The 15,414-nt window shown below is 47.3% G+C and overlaps 1 protein-coding gene across 2 annotated transcripts; it reads right to left on the reverse strand.

Moving 5' to 3' along the window:
• Nucleotides 1-1,014: 1,014 nt before the first annotated feature.
• On the reverse strand, nucleotides 1,015-7,148 carry gpalpp1 (GPALPP motifs containing 1). 2 transcript variants are annotated; one of them, XM_042314684.1, is made up of 7 exons: nucleotides 6,949-7,148; nucleotides 6,607-6,763; nucleotides 6,350-6,484; nucleotides 4,171-4,438; nucleotides 2,334-2,498; nucleotides 1,953-2,048; nucleotides 1,015-1,745 (listed from the first exon to the last, which is right to left on the reverse strand). In XM_042314684.1, the coding sequence occupies exons 1-7, from the start codon at nucleotides 7,031-7,033 to the stop codon at nucleotides 1,527-1,529; spliced, it is 1,125 nt and encodes a 374-aa protein (XP_042170618.1). In that variant the 5' UTR covers nucleotides 7,034-7,148; the 3' UTR covers nucleotides 1,015-1,526. The 2 variants fall into 2 exon arrangements, with proteins under 2 accessions (XP_042170618.1, XP_042170619.1); XM_042314685.1 differs by having other exon boundaries at nucleotides 6,607-6,785; nucleotides 6,949-7,097.
• Between the last annotated feature and the right edge of the window lie 8,266 nt (nucleotides 7,149-15,414).

Here is a 15,414-nt window from a genome sequence, read left to right on the forward strand (position 1 = left end):
CCCTCCCCATTCAGACCCCTCCCCCCAGACCCCTCCCCACTCAGACCCCTCCCCACTCAGACCCCTCCCCATTCAGACCCCTCCCCACTCAGACCCCTCCCCCTCAGACCCCCCCACTCAGACCCCTCCCCCCTCAGACCCCTCCCCACTCAGACCCCTCCCCACTCAGACCCCTCCCCACTCAGACCCCTCCCCACTCAGACCCCTCCCCTCAGACCCCTCCCCACTCAGACCCCTCCCCACTCAGACCCCTCCCCCCAGACATTCAGACCCCTCCCCACTCAGACCCCCCCACTCAGACCCCTCCCCCTCAGACCCCTCCCCATTCAGACCCCTCCCCACTCATTCAGACCCCTCCCCACTCAGACCCCTCCCCTCAGACCCCCCCACTCAGACCCCTCCCCACTCAGACCCCTCCCCACTCAGACCCCTCCCCACTCAGACCCCTCCCCACTCAGACCCCTCCCCACTCAGACCCCTCCCCATTCAGACCCCTCCCCACTCAGACCCCTCCCCACTCAGACCCCTCCCCCTCAGACCCCTCCCCACTCAGACCCCTCCCCACTCAGACCCCCCCCCCTCAGACCCCTCCCCACTCAGACCCCTCCCCACTCAGACCCCTCCCCACTCAGACCCCTCCCCACTCAGACCCCTCCCCACTCAGACCCCTCCCCCCAGACCCCTCCCCAGACCCCTCCCCACTCAGACCCCTCCCCACTCAGACCCCTCCCCACTCAGACCCCTCCCCTCAGACCCCTCCCCACTCAGACCCCTCCCCACTCAGACCCCTCCCCACTCAGACCCCTCCCCACTCAGACCCCTCCCCACTCAGACCCCTCCCCACTCAGACCCCTCCCCACTCAGACCCCTCCCCACTCAGACCCCTCCCCACTCAGACCCCTCCCCACTCAGACCCCTCCCCCTCAGACCCCCCCCCTCAGACCCCTCCCCATTCAGACCCCTCCCCACTCAGACCCCTCCCAGACAGTCCTAGTAAAATGACTCTTCGCTAAGAACCTTTTTTTGCTCATTTATTTTGTTGCGTTTTTATTGAAAACAAATCACAGTAATGTCCTTAACTGTTCCCCAGAAATGATTTGCTATTAAGATGAAAAAAAAACAGCTGCGCATCGGACCTTTAAAAGAACTAAAAGAATGAGGGAGGTCCCGTGTGGCTCAGTTGGTTATAGAGCATTGGAGCTTTCAACGCCAGGGTTGTGGGTTCGATTCCCCTGGGGAAACCAGTATGGAGAAATAATAAGTAAGAACATGTATGGACTACGTCGCTCTGGATAAGAGTGACGACTAAAATTGAACTATCAAACTGATATTCACACTTTTATCAAAAAACATACAAGTTATACCTTTACGACCTGTTCTGCTCAGATCATATTCAGCACAATGTGTTCTGATCATCTGAGTAGTTGGACTGCAATAAAAAGTCAACCTGAAACGTTCCCGTCAATCATTGACTGGGTCAGGTGACCAAAAAATGTCCAATCCTGAGCTATTGCGTGTGGATCGTCTCAGAGGAACATTTTCTCCTTGCTGTGTCCGAAGCGTGTGTTGAGCTCCTGGGACTTCTTCAACAGACGTTGTTTCTGAGCCTCATCAAACTTGTTGACTTGCAAGTCCTGGTCCCTGTCAAACGCTCGTCTCTCCACCGGCTTGGCTCCCTCGTCCAGTTTCCTCTTCTTCATCTGCTTCTCGTGGAGACTGATCAGAGACTCGCCACGCTTGGTTTCCTAACAGAGAGGAGAGAGAAAGACAAAGTCATATTGACAACTAATGGTCAGTAGACATCTCGGTCTAGTCTCCGGGTCAGTAGACATCTTGGTCTAGTCTCCGGGTCAGTAGACATCTTGGTCTAGTCTCCTAGTCGTAAATGCCATAGGGAGATCTTCGTACAGATCATGTAGTTGTTGAACAGCCAAAGAGGCTCGACTACTTACGTTGTATTTGGACACTTTCTCAGCCATCTGTAACTCTTTGTGAGACAGTTGAGGGACCGGTTCTGTTTCTTCACTCTCCTTTCCCTCCAGTCGTTCCTGTTGAGAGAGAGACAGAGAGACAGAGAGACAGAGAGAGACACAGACAGAGAGAGAGACACAGACAGAGAGAGAGACACAGACAGAGAGACAGACAGACAGAGAGACACAGACAGAGAGAGACACAGAGAGAGAGAGAGAGAGACAGACAGACACAGAGAGAGACACAGAGAGAGAGAGACAGAAAGAGAGACACAGAGAGAGACAATTATAAAGTCAGTCCAGTAGCGTGAAATCCCAACAGAAATGTGTCGACTGTTCAGAACCAGAACCAGTGTTTCCTACCCTGAGTTTGCGTTCTCGGTCAGCAGGGGTGTCAGTCCAGAGAGATCGGTCCTTGCTCTCCGGTCCAGCCCTCTTCTTGAAGGTTCTGGCCCCCAGCCCGATGTGCTGCAGCGTTGGAGGAAGCTCTGTCATCCAGGTCTCTCGCACCACGTCCTCCGGACCATTCTGCCAATCAACCATCACAGACAGGGCTGTCAACTCATTCTACCATCTGACCTGGGGTCAGTTCTGTAGGAGGCTGTCAACTCATTCTACCATCTGACCTGGGGTCAGTTCAGTAGGAGGCTGTCAACTCATTCTACCATCTGACCTGGGGTCAGTTCTGTAGGAGGCTGTCAACTCATTCTACCATCTGACCTGGGGTCAGTTCTGTAGGAGGCTGTTAACTCATTCTACCATCTGACCTGGGGTCAGTTCATTAGGAGGCTGTCAACTCATTCTACCATCTGACCTGGGGTCAGTTCTGAAGGAGGCTGTCAACTCATTCTACCATCTGACCTGGGGTCAGTTCTGTAGGAGGCTGTCAACTCATTCTACCATCTGACCTGGGGGAGGCTGTCAGGACCTCAGTTCAACTCATTCTACCATCTGACCTGGGGTCAGTTCTTAGGAGGCTGTCAACTCATTCTACCATCTGACCTGGGGTCAGTTCATTAGGAGGCTGTCAACTCATTCTACCATCTGACCTGGGGTCAGTTCTGTAGGAGGCTGTCAACTCATTCTACCATCTGACCTGGGGTCAGTTCTGTAGGAGGCTGTCAACTCATTCTACCATCTGACCTGGGGTCAGTTCTGTAGGAGGCTGTCAACTCATTCTACCATCACACCCCAGTACATCTGACCTGGGGTCAGTTCATTAGGAGGCTGTCAACTCATTCTACCATCTGACCTGGGGTCAGTTCTGTAGGAGGCTGTCAACTCATTCTACCAACACACCCCAGTACATCTGACCTGGGGTCAGTTCTGTAGGAGGCTGTCAACTCATTCTACCATCTGACCTGGGGTCAGTTCTGTAGGAGGCTGTCAACTCATTCTACCATCTGACCTGGGGTCAGTTCATTAGGAGGCTGTCAACTCATTCTACCATCTGACCTGGGGTCAGTTCAGTAGGAGGCTGTCAACTCATTCTACCATCTGACCTGGGGTCAGTTCAGTAGGAGGCTGTCAACTCATTCTACCATCTGACCTGGGGTCAGTTCTGTAGGAGGCTGTCAACTCATTCTACCATCTGACCTGGGGTCAGTTCATTAGGAGGCTGTCAACTCATTCTACCATCTGACCTGGGGTCAGTTCAGTAGGAGGCTGTCAACTCATTCTACCATCTGACCTGGGGTCAGTTCATTAGGAGGCTGTCAACTCATTCTACCATCTGACCTGGGGTCAGTTCATTAGGAGGCTGTCAACTCGTTCTACCATCTGACCTGGGGTCAGTTCATTAGGAGGCTGTCAACTCATTCTACCATCTGACCTGGGGTCAGTTCAGTAGGAGCAAACGTGGGAAAATGATTTGAAATAAGAGGAATTAAAATTTGTCCTATTACACAGTTAAAAAAACAAACATTTAGCACGACTGAACACAACGTAGGAGAAGCAGCCAATTAGCATGTACCTAAGGGTGCCACCTGGTGGCGGTGTCGAGCACCATAAAGATTAACGAATTACTGGTCAGTTTATCAGAAACAACTCAACAGTAAACATGTCGTCCTCCACTAACGATGCAGCCCCCCCGAGATGTAGAATAAGAGTCTAGATGTAGAATAAGAGTTGAGATGTAGAATAAGAGAATAGATGTAGAATAAGAGAATAGATGTAGAATAAGAGGCGGTGAGGTTCTCACATCTGCTCCTGTCAGTCTGTCCTTCATCTTCTGAGCTCTGCGTTCGATGTCCAGAGCCACGGAGTCCCGGATGGCACCAAGAGCAGGCATGGGTCCGATCACCTCTTCATCCTCCTCCTCCTCTTCATCACCGCTGGAGGGTTCTGCTGTGTAGCCCGGGGGCAGGGCTGGCCGAGGGAAATCATCCTCACCACCATCATCATCATCATCATCATCAGATGCCGGTCTGTGAAATCCTGGGGGTAAGGCTGGGCCCAATACACCTGGCCTAGGGGAGGTAGAAAAAGACAATCAATCAATCAACACAAACAAATAAATACATTTAGACACAAGTTATTTGAAAATACAGAGAGAACTAGCTGACATATCATTTAATATGTCTGTTTAAAGCAGGGAGAACTAGCTGACATATCATTTAATATGTCTGTTTAAAGCAGGGAGAACTAGCTGACATATCATTTAATATGTCTGTTTAAAGCAGGGAGAACTAGCTGACATATCATTTAATATGTCTGTTTAAAGCAGAGAGAACTAGCTGACATATCATTTAATATGTCTGTTTAAAGCAGAGAGAACTAGCTGACATATCATTTAATATGTCTGTTTAAAGCAGGGAGAACTAGCTGACATATCATTTAATATGTCTGTTTAAAGCAGAGAGAACTAGCTGACATATCATTTAATATGTCTGTTTAAAGCAGGGAGAACTAGCTGACATATCATTTAATATGTCTGTTTAAAGCAGAGAGAACTAGCTGACATATCATTTAATATGTCTGTTTAAAGCAGAGAGAACTAGCTGACATATCATTTAATATGTCTGTTTAAAGCAGGGAGAACTAGCTGACATATCATTTAATATGTCTGTTTAAAGCAGAGAGAAAGCATGTCTGGAGAACTAGCTGACATATCATTTAATATGTCTGTTTAAAGCAGAGAGAACTAGCTGACATATCATTTAATATGTCTGTTTAAAGCAGAGAGAACATTTAATAGTCTGTTTGACATATCATTTAATATGTCTGTTTAAAGTCAGAGAGAACTAGACATATCATTTAATATGTCTGTTTAAAGCAGAGAACTAGCTGACATATCATTTAATATGTCTGTTTGTCTGACATATCATTTAATATGTCTGTTTAAAGCAGAGAGAACTAGCTGACATATCATTTAATATGTCTGTTTAAAGCAGAGAGAACTAGCTGACATATCATTTAATATGTCTGTTTAAAGCAGAGAGAACATTTAATATGTCTGTTTAAAGCAGAGAGAACTAGCTGACATATCATTTAATATGTCTGTTTAAAGCAGAGAGAACTAGCTGACATATCATTTAATATGTCTGTTTAAAGCAGAGAGAACTAGCTGACATATCATTTAATATGTCTGACTAGCTGACATATCATTTAATATGTCTGTTTAAAGCAGGGAGAACTAGCTGACATATCATTTAATATGTCTGTTTAAAGTCTGTTTAAAGCAGAGAACTAGCTGACATATCATTTAATATGTCTGTTTAAAGCAGAGAACTAGCTGACATATCATTTAATATGTCTGTTTAAAGCAGGGAGAACTAGCTGACATATCATTTAATATGTCTGTTTAAAGACATATCATTTAATATGTCTGTTTAAAGCAGAGAACTAGCTGACATATCATTTAATACTAGCTGACATATCATTTAATATGTCTGTTTAAAGCAGGAGAACTAGCTGACATATCATTTAATATGTCTGTTTAAAGCAGGAGAACTAGCTGACATATCATTTAATATGTCTGTTTAAAGCAGGGAGAACTAGCTGACATATCATTTAATATGTCTGTTTAAAGCAGAACTAGCTGACATATCATTTAATATGTCTGTTTGACATACATTTAATATGTCTGTTTAAAGCAGAGAGAATATCATTTAATATGTCTGTTTAAAGCAGAGAGAACTAGCTGACATATCATTTAATATGTCTGTTTAAAGCAGGGAGAACTAGCTGACATATCATTTAATATGTCTGTTTAAAGCAGGGAGAACTAGCTGACATATCATTTAATATGTCTGTTTAAAGCAGAGAGAACTAGCTGACATATCATTTAATATGTCTGTTTAAAGCAGAGAGAACTAGCTGACATATCATTTAATATGTCTGTTTAAAGCAGGGAGAACTAGTTGTGTTGTCGTGGTTACCTCTCTGGTGAAGCCTGTGGCTTTGAGAACCCAGGAGGAAGAGCCGGTCCGAAGAAACCATCATCATCATCATCATCATCATCATCATCATCCTCAAGCCTTCTACTCACCGCCTCTTCCACTCTGTGTTGTTTCCTACAGAATGATGCAGACAGTCCAGTTCAGGCATTTTACATGCGTTTTCCTTCAAAAACAATGAGGAAATTAATTTTGTTTGATGTTTGTTTGAAATGTCGAAGTGATTGTAAATGTGTTACACTGCGGTGGGTCCATCCCTGGTCGTCCCGCTACCGTGACCGTGTCTGCTGCTCGTCTTGCTTCGTCTCTTGATCACCTCCTCCTCTTGGCCAAAGTCATCCTCCGAGCTGGAGAGCAACTCCGGTTTGTATCCGGGAGGCAGCGCAGGACCTGCAACTATTGGAGAAGACAGCACATCCTAGGTAGGAAAATACCAAAAACAGACACTAGCTTTTTTCGATTTAAACAATACAGTATAAAGCAGAAAGATAACTAAGGCATGAATATGACAGCATAGTATCTGATGACACTTGTCATGGCCAAAAATCATGTGGATTTAAATCACTACTAACTTTACTCACATCCTTCCTCGTCATCAGAATTATCATTTCTGCTTTTTCTGAACGACGGTGGTAAGGCAGGTCCGATTAAATCATCGTCTGACATGATTACCGATTATTAATAAGCTATTTTTTTACAACAATAAACACCTCGACGAGAACGAAAAAAAAACGACACCGAAACCCGAAAAATCTAATCTGACCTCTACCCCCGGAAGTAAACAATATCGACAACCAATCAACAAGCGGAATTCATAGGTCACATGATCCTTTTCGGCACAAGGAGGAAACCGAGTTGGTCGCGTCGCAGTTGCTTGTTGTTGTTTCTCACTTGTCGTTGAACATGGTTTGACGAAGCAAGTTGTTTTCGGGAACAAGCTGCTAATATCATGGGGAAGAAAGACAGGGAGATCGGGGTGAGTATCTACATGTTCCCGGAAATGGAATGTTACTCCAGCTCATGTTGCGGTTCAGTCGGTGTTGTGATGGCAATTATAGCATGATGCTGAAGCATTGGAGACAGACATGCATGCTGTGTAACAGTACCGAACCATTGTACCTAGCTAATACCTATAGTAGCTAGCAAGTACCTATAGTATAGTATAGTAGCTAGCAAGTACCTATAGTATAGTAGCTAGCAAGTACCTATAGTATAGTATAGTAGCTAGCAAGTACCTATAGCATAGTATAGTAGCTAGCAAGTACCTATAGCATAGTATAGTAGCTAGCAAGTACCTATAGTATAGTATAGTAGTAGTACCTATAGTATAGTATAGTAGCTAGCAAGTACCTATAGCATAGCATAGTAGCTAGCAAGTACCTATATAGCATAGTAGCTAGCAAGTACCTATAGCATAGTATAGTAGCTAGCAAGTACCTATAGTATAGCAGTACCTATAGTAGCTAGCAAGTACTATAGCATAGTATAGCAGTAGTATAGTAGCTAGCAAGTACCTATAGCATAGTATAGTATAGTAGGTAGCAAGTACCTATAGCATAGCAGTATAGTAGCTAGCAAGTACCTAAAGCATAGCATAGTAGTAAGCAAGTACCTATAGTATAGCAGTATTGTAGCTAGCAAGTACCTATAGCATAGCATAGTAGTAAGCAAGTACCTATAGCATAGCATAGTAGTAGTATGGTAGTAGTATAGTAGCTAGCAAGTACCTATAGCATAGCATAGTAGTAAGCAAGTACCTATAGCATAGCATAGTAGTAGTATGGTAGTAGTATAGTAGCTAGCAAGTACCTAAAGCATAGCATAGTAGTAAGCAAGTACCTATAGTATAGCAGTAGTGTAGCTAGCAAGTACCTATAGCATAGTATAGTCAAATCAAATTTTATTTGTCACATACACATGGTTAGCAGATGTTAATGCGAGTGTAGCGAAATGCTTGTGCTTCTAGTTCCGACAATGCAGTAATAACGAGCAAGTAATCTAACTAACAATTCCAAAAAAACTACTGTCTTATACACAGTGTAAGGGGATAAAGAATATGTACATAAAGATATATGAATGAGTGATGGTACAGAGCAGCATAGGCAAGATACAGTAGATGGTATCGAGTACAGTATATACATATGAGATGAGTATGTAAACAAAGTGGCATAGTTAAAGTGGCTAGTGATACATGTATTACATAAGGATGCAGTCGATGATATAGAGTACAGTATATACGTATGCATATGAGATGAATAATGTAGGGTAAGTAACATTATATAAGGTAGCATTGTTTGTTTATATATTTACATCATTTCCCATCAATTCCCATTATTAAAGTGGCTGGAGTTAGAGTCAGTGTCATTGACAGTGTGTTGGCAGCAGCAACTCAATGTTAGTGGTGGCTGTTTAACAGTCTGATGGCCTTGAGATAGAAGCTGTTTTTCAGTCTCTCGGTCCCAGCTTTGATGCACCTGTACTGACCTCGCCTTCTGGATGACAGCGGGGTGAACAGGCAGTGGCTCGGGTGGTTGATGTCCTTGATGATCTTTATGGCCTTCCTGTAACATCGGGTGGTGTAGGTGTCCTGGAGGGCAGGTAGTTTGCCCCCGGTGATGCGTTGTGCAGACCTCACTACCCTCTGGAGAGCCTTACGGTTGAGGGCGGAGCAGTTGCCGTACCAGGCGGTGATACAGCCCGCCAGGATGCTCTCGATTGTGCATCTGTAGAAGTTTGTGAGTGCTTTTGGTGACAAGCCAAATTTCTTCAGCCTCCTGAGGTTGAAGAGGCGCTGCTGCGCCTTCTTCACGATGCTGTCTGTGTGAGTGGACCAATTCAGTTTGTCTGTGATGTGTATGCCGAGGAACTTAAAACTTGCTACCCTCTCCACTACTGTTCCATCGATGTGGATAGGGGGTGTTCCTCTGCTGTTTCCTGAAGTCCACAATCATCTCCTTAGTTTTGTTGACGTTGAGTGTGAGGTTATTTTCCTGACACCACACTCCGAGGGCCCTCACCTCCTCCCTGTAGGCCGTCTCGTCGTTGTTGGTAATCAAGCCTACCACTGTTGTGTCGTCCGCAAACTTGATGATTGAGTTGGAGGCGTGCGTGGCCACGCAGTCGTGGGTGAACAGGGAGTACAGGAGAGGGCTCAGAACGCACCCTTGTGGGGCCCCAGTGTTGAGGATCAGCGGGGAGGAGATGTTGTTGCCTACCCTCACCACCTGGGGGCGGCCCGTCAGGAAGTCCAGTACCCAGTTGCACAGGGCGGGGTCGAGACCCAGGGTCTCGAGCTTGATGACGAGCTTGGAGGGTACTATGGTGTTAGTAGCTAGCAAGTACCTATAGTATAGCAGCAGTATAGTAGCTAGCAGGTACCTATAGCAGCAGTATAGTAGCTAGCAAGTACCTATAGTATAGCAGTATAGTAGCTAGCAAGTACCTATAGCATAGTATAGCAGTAAGCAAGTACCTATAGTATAGCAGTATTGTAGCTAGCAAGTACCTATAGCATAGTATAGCAGTAGTATAGTAGTTAGCAAGTACCTATAGCATAGCAGTAGTATAGTAGCTAGCAAGTACCTATAGTATAGCAGTAGTATAGTAGCTAGCAAGTACATATAGCAGTAGTATATAGCTAGCTAATACCTGTAGTAGTACCTGTAGTAGTATAGTAGCAGGCTAGTACCTATAGTATAGCAGTAGTATAGTAGCTAGCTAATACCTGTAGTAGTAGTAGTATAGTAGCAGGCTAGTACCTATAGTATAGTAGTAGTATAGTAGCTAGCAAGTACCTGTAGTAAAGTAGTAGTAGTAGTATAGTAGCTAGCAAGTACCTGTAGTAGTAGTAGTAGTAGTAGTTGTATAGTAGCTAGCAAGTACCTGTACTATAGTAGTAGTAGTAGTAGTAGTAGTAGTATAGTAGCTAGCAAGTACCTGTAGTATAGTAGCTAGGAAAACAAACTAACTTCAAGATGCTGCAGACTACCTTAGTCTGGAGACCCGATTTAGGGCAGACATGAGCGTTTGGATCAGGGACGTTCCCACTAACGACCTCTACATGGCCAGAATGTTGAATAAAATGACATCTGAATCTACTTTGCCGTTTGTCTGTGCAGTGTTTTGTTTGTTTTACAGGCAGGAATGTGAGACAATATATCCACAGGAAAGTAGAATGAAATCAACTTTTCAAAGTGCTGGTAGAACATTCAGATGTCTGTCACCTGAAACATGAGGAACGTCCTCCTCAGCCTGAAGTGTCCCTGCCAGCGTAGTGTCAAACGTCCTCCTCAGCCTGAAGTGTCCCTGCCAGCGTAGTGTCAAACGTCCTCCTCAGCCTGAAGTGTCCCTGCCAGCGTAGTGTCCAACGTCCTCCTCAGCCTGAAGTGTCCCTGCCAGCGTAGTGTCAAACGTCCTCCTCAGCCTGAAGTGTCCCTGCCAGCGTAGTGTCAAACGTCCTCCTCAGCCTGAAGTGTCCCTGCCAGCGTAGTGTCAAACGTCCTCCTCAGCCTGAAGTGTCCCTGCCAGCGTAGTGTCCCTGCCAACGTCCTCCTCAGCCTGAAGTGTCCCTGCCAGCGTAGTGTCCAACGTCCTCCTCAGCCTGAAGTGTCCCTGCCAACGTCCTCCTCAGCCTGAAGTGTCCCTGCCAGCGTAGTGTGTCCTCAGCCTGAAGTGTCCCTGCCAGCCAACGTCCTCCTCAGCCTGAAGTGTGAAGTGTCAAACGTCCTCCTCAGCCTGAAGTGTCCCTGCCAGCGTAGTGTCAGCCTGAAACGTCCTCCTCAGCCTGAAGTGTCCCTGCCAGCGTAGTGTCCAACGTCCTCCTCAGCCTGAAGTGTCCCTGCCAGCTGACGTCCTCCTCAGCCTGAAGTGTCCCTGCCAGCGTAGTGCCAACGTCCTCCTCAGCCTGAAGTGTCCCTGCCAGCGTAGTGTCAAACGTCCTCCTCAGCCTGAAGTGTCCCTGCCAGCGTAGTGTCAAACGTCCTCCTCAGCCTGAAGTGTCCCTCAGCGTAGTGACGTCCTCCTCAGCCTGAAGTGTCCCTGCCAGCGTAGTGTGTCAGCCTGCCAGCGTAGTGTCCAACGTCCTCCTCAGCCTGAAGTGTCCCTGCCAGCGTAGTGTCCAACGTCCTCCTCAGCCTGAAGTGTCCCTGCCCAGCGTAGTGTCCAACGTCCGTCCTCCTCAGCCTGAAGTGTCCCTGCCAGCGTAGTGTCCAACGTCCTCCTCAGCCTGAAGTGTCCCTGCCAGCGTAGTGTCCAACGTCCTCCTCAGCCTGAAGTGTCCCTGCCAGCGTAGTGTGCCAAACGTCCTCCTCAGCCTGAAGTGTCCCTGCCAGCGTAGTGTCAAACGTCCTCCTCAGCCTGAAGTGTCCCTGCCAGCGTAGTGTCCTCCTCAGCCCTGCCAGCAGCCTGAAGTGTCCCTGCCAGCCAACGTCCTCCTCAGCCTGAAGTGTCCCTGCCAGCGTAGTGTCAAACGTCCTCCTCAGCCTGAAGTGTCCCTGCCAGCGTAGTGTGTCCCCTCAGCCAGCGTAGTGTCCCTGCCAGCGTAGTGTCAAACGTCCTCCTCCTCAGCCAGCCTGAAGTGTCCCTGCCAGCGTAGTGTCCCACGTCCTCCTCAGCCTGAAGTGTCCCTGCCAGCGTAGTGTCCAACGTCCTCCTCAGCCTGAAGTGTTTTACATGGCTCCAACTGGTATGATGCTTCAGGAGGCTGGTCAGGTGTTGCTAGTTAACAAAGCAGAGGCGGTCCTAAATTCGCCCAATCAGGAGGAAGTGGTAGTTGCTAAGCAAAGCAGCGTGACGTCCTTGACACAGAACCACGTAAGCACTGTCATTGTAAATGATAACAATGTGTTCTTAACTGACTTGTCTGGTTACATAAAGGTCACATAAAGGTTAAATTATAAATCATGTCATCACGAGCTCGGCATGTGTGCATCTATTGTCGTCTCGTGTCTTCAAGTTGATAGAAACCAGGATTTTGAAATTGTTGTTGTGATTCTACTTTCCTGTCGTTGTGTTGTCTCACGTTACGAACACCAAAAGGTCCGACCGCGCAGACAACTGGAATATTAAAATATCATTTCATTCAACATCCTGACTTAGAGAGGTTGGGAGAGGCAAACTTTCCTGATCCAAATACTAATTTCTGCCTGAGTTAGAATTCAATGAAATTCACCGTCTCGTCAACAGGCTGTCAGCTGCCTGTGTCTGACAAACGCACTTTCTGAGAGTAGAAATCACTGTGATTTTAAACGTATTTTTAATGGTAGGGACCCTACAGTGAGAGCTGATTTCAGAACAATGTCATCTTCTATCAACGGTCTTTCTCTTTGGTGATGGATAGGTCATGTCTCACTGAGTTTCCCAGTTGTAAGACCCACGGCTCAGCCAATTCCTGCTTAATGACACCCTCTGTCTCTCTGTCTCTCTTCCTCCCTCCCTGTCTCTGTCTCTCTTCCTCCTCCCTGTCTCTGTCTCTCTTCCTCCTTCCTGTCTCTGTCTCTCTTCCTCCCTTCTGTCTCTGTCTCTCTTCCTCCCTTCTGTCTCTGTCTCTCTTCCTCCTTCCTGTCTCTGTCTCTCTTCCTCCCTCCTGTCCTGTCTCTCTTCTCTCCCTCCTGTCTCTCTTCCTCCTTCCTGTCTCTGTCTCTCTTCCTCCCTCCTGTCTCTCTCTCCCTTCCTCCTTCCTGTCTCTGTCTCTCTTCCTCCCTTCCTGTCTCTGTCTCTCTTCCTCCCTTCCTGTCTCTCTGTCTCTTCCTCCCTCCTGTCCTTCCCTTCCTGTCTCTGTCTCTCTTCCTCCCTTCCTGTCTCTGTCTCTCTTCCTCCCTTCCTGTCTCTGTCTCTCTTCCTCCCTCCTGTCTCTTCCTCTTCCTCCCTTCCTGTCTCTCTCTCTTCCTCCCTGTCTCTCCTCTCTCTTCCTCCTTCCTTCCTGTCTCTGTCTCTCTTCCTCCCTTCCTGTCTCTCTTCCTCCCTTCCTGTCTCTGTCTCTCTTCCTCCCTCCCTGTCTCTGTCTCTCTTCCTCCCTCCCTGTCTCTGTCTCTCTTCCTCCCTCCCTGTCTCTGTCTCTCTTCCTCCCTCCCTGTCTCTGTCTCTTCCTCCCTTCCTGTCTCTGTCTCTCTTCCTCCTTCCTGTCTCTGTCTCTCTTCCTCCCTCCCTGTCTCTGTCTCTCTTCCTCCCTTCCTGTCCTGTCTCTCTTCCTCCCTTCCTGTCTCTGTCTCTCTTCCTCCCTTCCTGTCTCTGTCTCTCTTCCTCCCTTCCTGTCTCTGTCTCTCTTCCTCCCTTCCTTCTCTGTCTCGTCCTCCCTTCCTGTCTCTGTCTCTCTTCCTCCTTCCTGTCTCTGTCTCTCTTCCTCCCTTCCTGTCTCTGTCCTCTTCCTCCCTTCCTGTCTCTGTCTCTCTTCCTCCCTTCCTGTCTCTGTCTCCTCTTCCTCCTTCCTGTCTCTGTCTCTCTTCCTCCCTCCTGTCTCTCTCTCTCTTCCTCCCAAGTTAACTCACATCTGGTGCTGTTTGAGACTGACAGATTACGTTACTCAAGTTATCTCACATCTGGTGCTGTCTGACAAGTTAACTGAACTCTCTCTTCCTCCTCCTGTCTGAGACTGTCTCGTTCCCTCCTCCATCCTGTCTCTGTCTCTCTTCCTCCCTCCATCTGGTGCTGTCTCTCTTCCTCCTTCCTGTCTCTCTTAACTCCCTCCCTGTCTGAAACTGTCTCTCTTCCTCCCTCCCTGAACTCTGTCTCCCTCCCTCCTGTCTCTGTCTGTCCTCCTCCAGAGAGGAACTCTTCTAAGAAGCGTGTGTATGACTGAAGAGGAGGATGAGGAGGAAGCGACCTGGGCTCTGAGTCCCAGGAGGCCATCCCTGCAGACGGCCTGGTAAACGGTGGATGAGTCAGCCATCAAGCTGGACGAGTACGGGGCTAAAGACTACTGGCTGCAGATGTTGCTGAACTCTGGACCACGGATCACGACCTGAACTCTGGGTGGTGAGATTGACAGATTACGTGAACTCTGGTTAACTCACATCTGGTGCTGTTTGAGACTGACAGATTACGTTACCAAGTTAACTCACATCTGGTGCTGTTTGAGACTGACAGATTACGTTACCAAGTTAACTCACATCTGGTGCTGTTTGAAGACTGACAGACCTTGAACTCGTTACCAAGTTAGACTGTCACCATCTGGTGCTGTTTGAGACTGTCAGATTACGTGAACTCCAAGTTAACTCACATCTGGTGCTGTTTGAGACTGACAGACTCTTACTGTTACCAAGTTAACTCACATCTGGTGCTGTTTGAGACTGACAGATTATGTTACCAAGTTAACTCACCATCTGGTGCTGTTTGAGACTGACAGATTACGTTACCAAGTTACTCTCACATCTGGTGCTGTTTGAGACTGACAGAATTACGTTACCAAGTTAACTCACATCTGGTGCTGTTTGAGACTGACAGACCTTGAACGTTACCAAGTTAACTCACATCTGGTGCTGTGAACTCTGAGACTGACAGAATTACTGTCACCAACTCTGGTTAACTCATCTGGTGCCGAACTCTTAGACTGTCGTAAACTCGGTTCATCTGTCGTACCTGTGAACTCTGGTTAGACTGTCGTACCTGTGAACTCTGGGTCGTACCTGTGAACTCTGGGTCGTACCTGTGAACTCTGGGTAGACTGTACCTGTGAACTCTGGTTAGACTGTCGTACCTGTGAACTCTGGTCAGACTGTTGTACCTGTGAACTCTGGACTGTGTACCTGTGAACTCTGGGTCGTACCTGTGAACTCTGGTCAGACTGTTGTACCTGTGAACTCTGGTTAGACTGTTGTACCTGTGAACTCTGGTTAGACTGTCGTACCTGTGAACTCTGGTTAGACTGTCGTACCTGTGAACTCTGGGTACCTGTGAACTCTGGTCAGAACTCTGGTACCTGTGAACTCTGGGTCGTACCTGTGAACTCTGGGTCGTACCTGTGAACTCTGGTTAGACTGTCGTACCTGTGAACTCTGGTCAGACTGTTGTACCTGTGAACTCTGAACTCTGGGTACCGTACCTGTGAACTC

The sequence above is a fragment of the Oncorhynchus tshawytscha genome, unplaced genomic scaffold (assembly GCF_018296145.1).
Source record: "Oncorhynchus tshawytscha isolate Ot180627B unplaced genomic scaffold, Otsh_v2.0 Un_contig_7373_pilon_pilon, whole genome shotgun sequence".
Taxonomy (NCBI): Eukaryota; Metazoa; Chordata; class Actinopteri; order Salmoniformes; family Salmonidae; genus Oncorhynchus; species Oncorhynchus tshawytscha.

Excerpts from the sequence above, each read along its gene's own strand:
- gpalpp1 (XM_042314684.1), bottom strand. The coding sequence starts at position 7,033 with ATGTCAGACGATGATTTAATCGGACCTGCCTTACCACCGTCGTTCAGA. Across the intron at positions 6,764-6,948 it reads TTCTGATGACGAGGAAGGAT|TTGCAGGTCCTGCGCTGCCT; the intron begins GTGAGTAAAGTT and ends CTTCTCCAATAG. Across the intron at positions 2,499-4,170 it reads ACAGACTGACAGGAGCAGAT|AATGGTCCGGAGGACGTGGT; the intron begins GTGAGAACCTCA and ends GTTGATTGGCAG.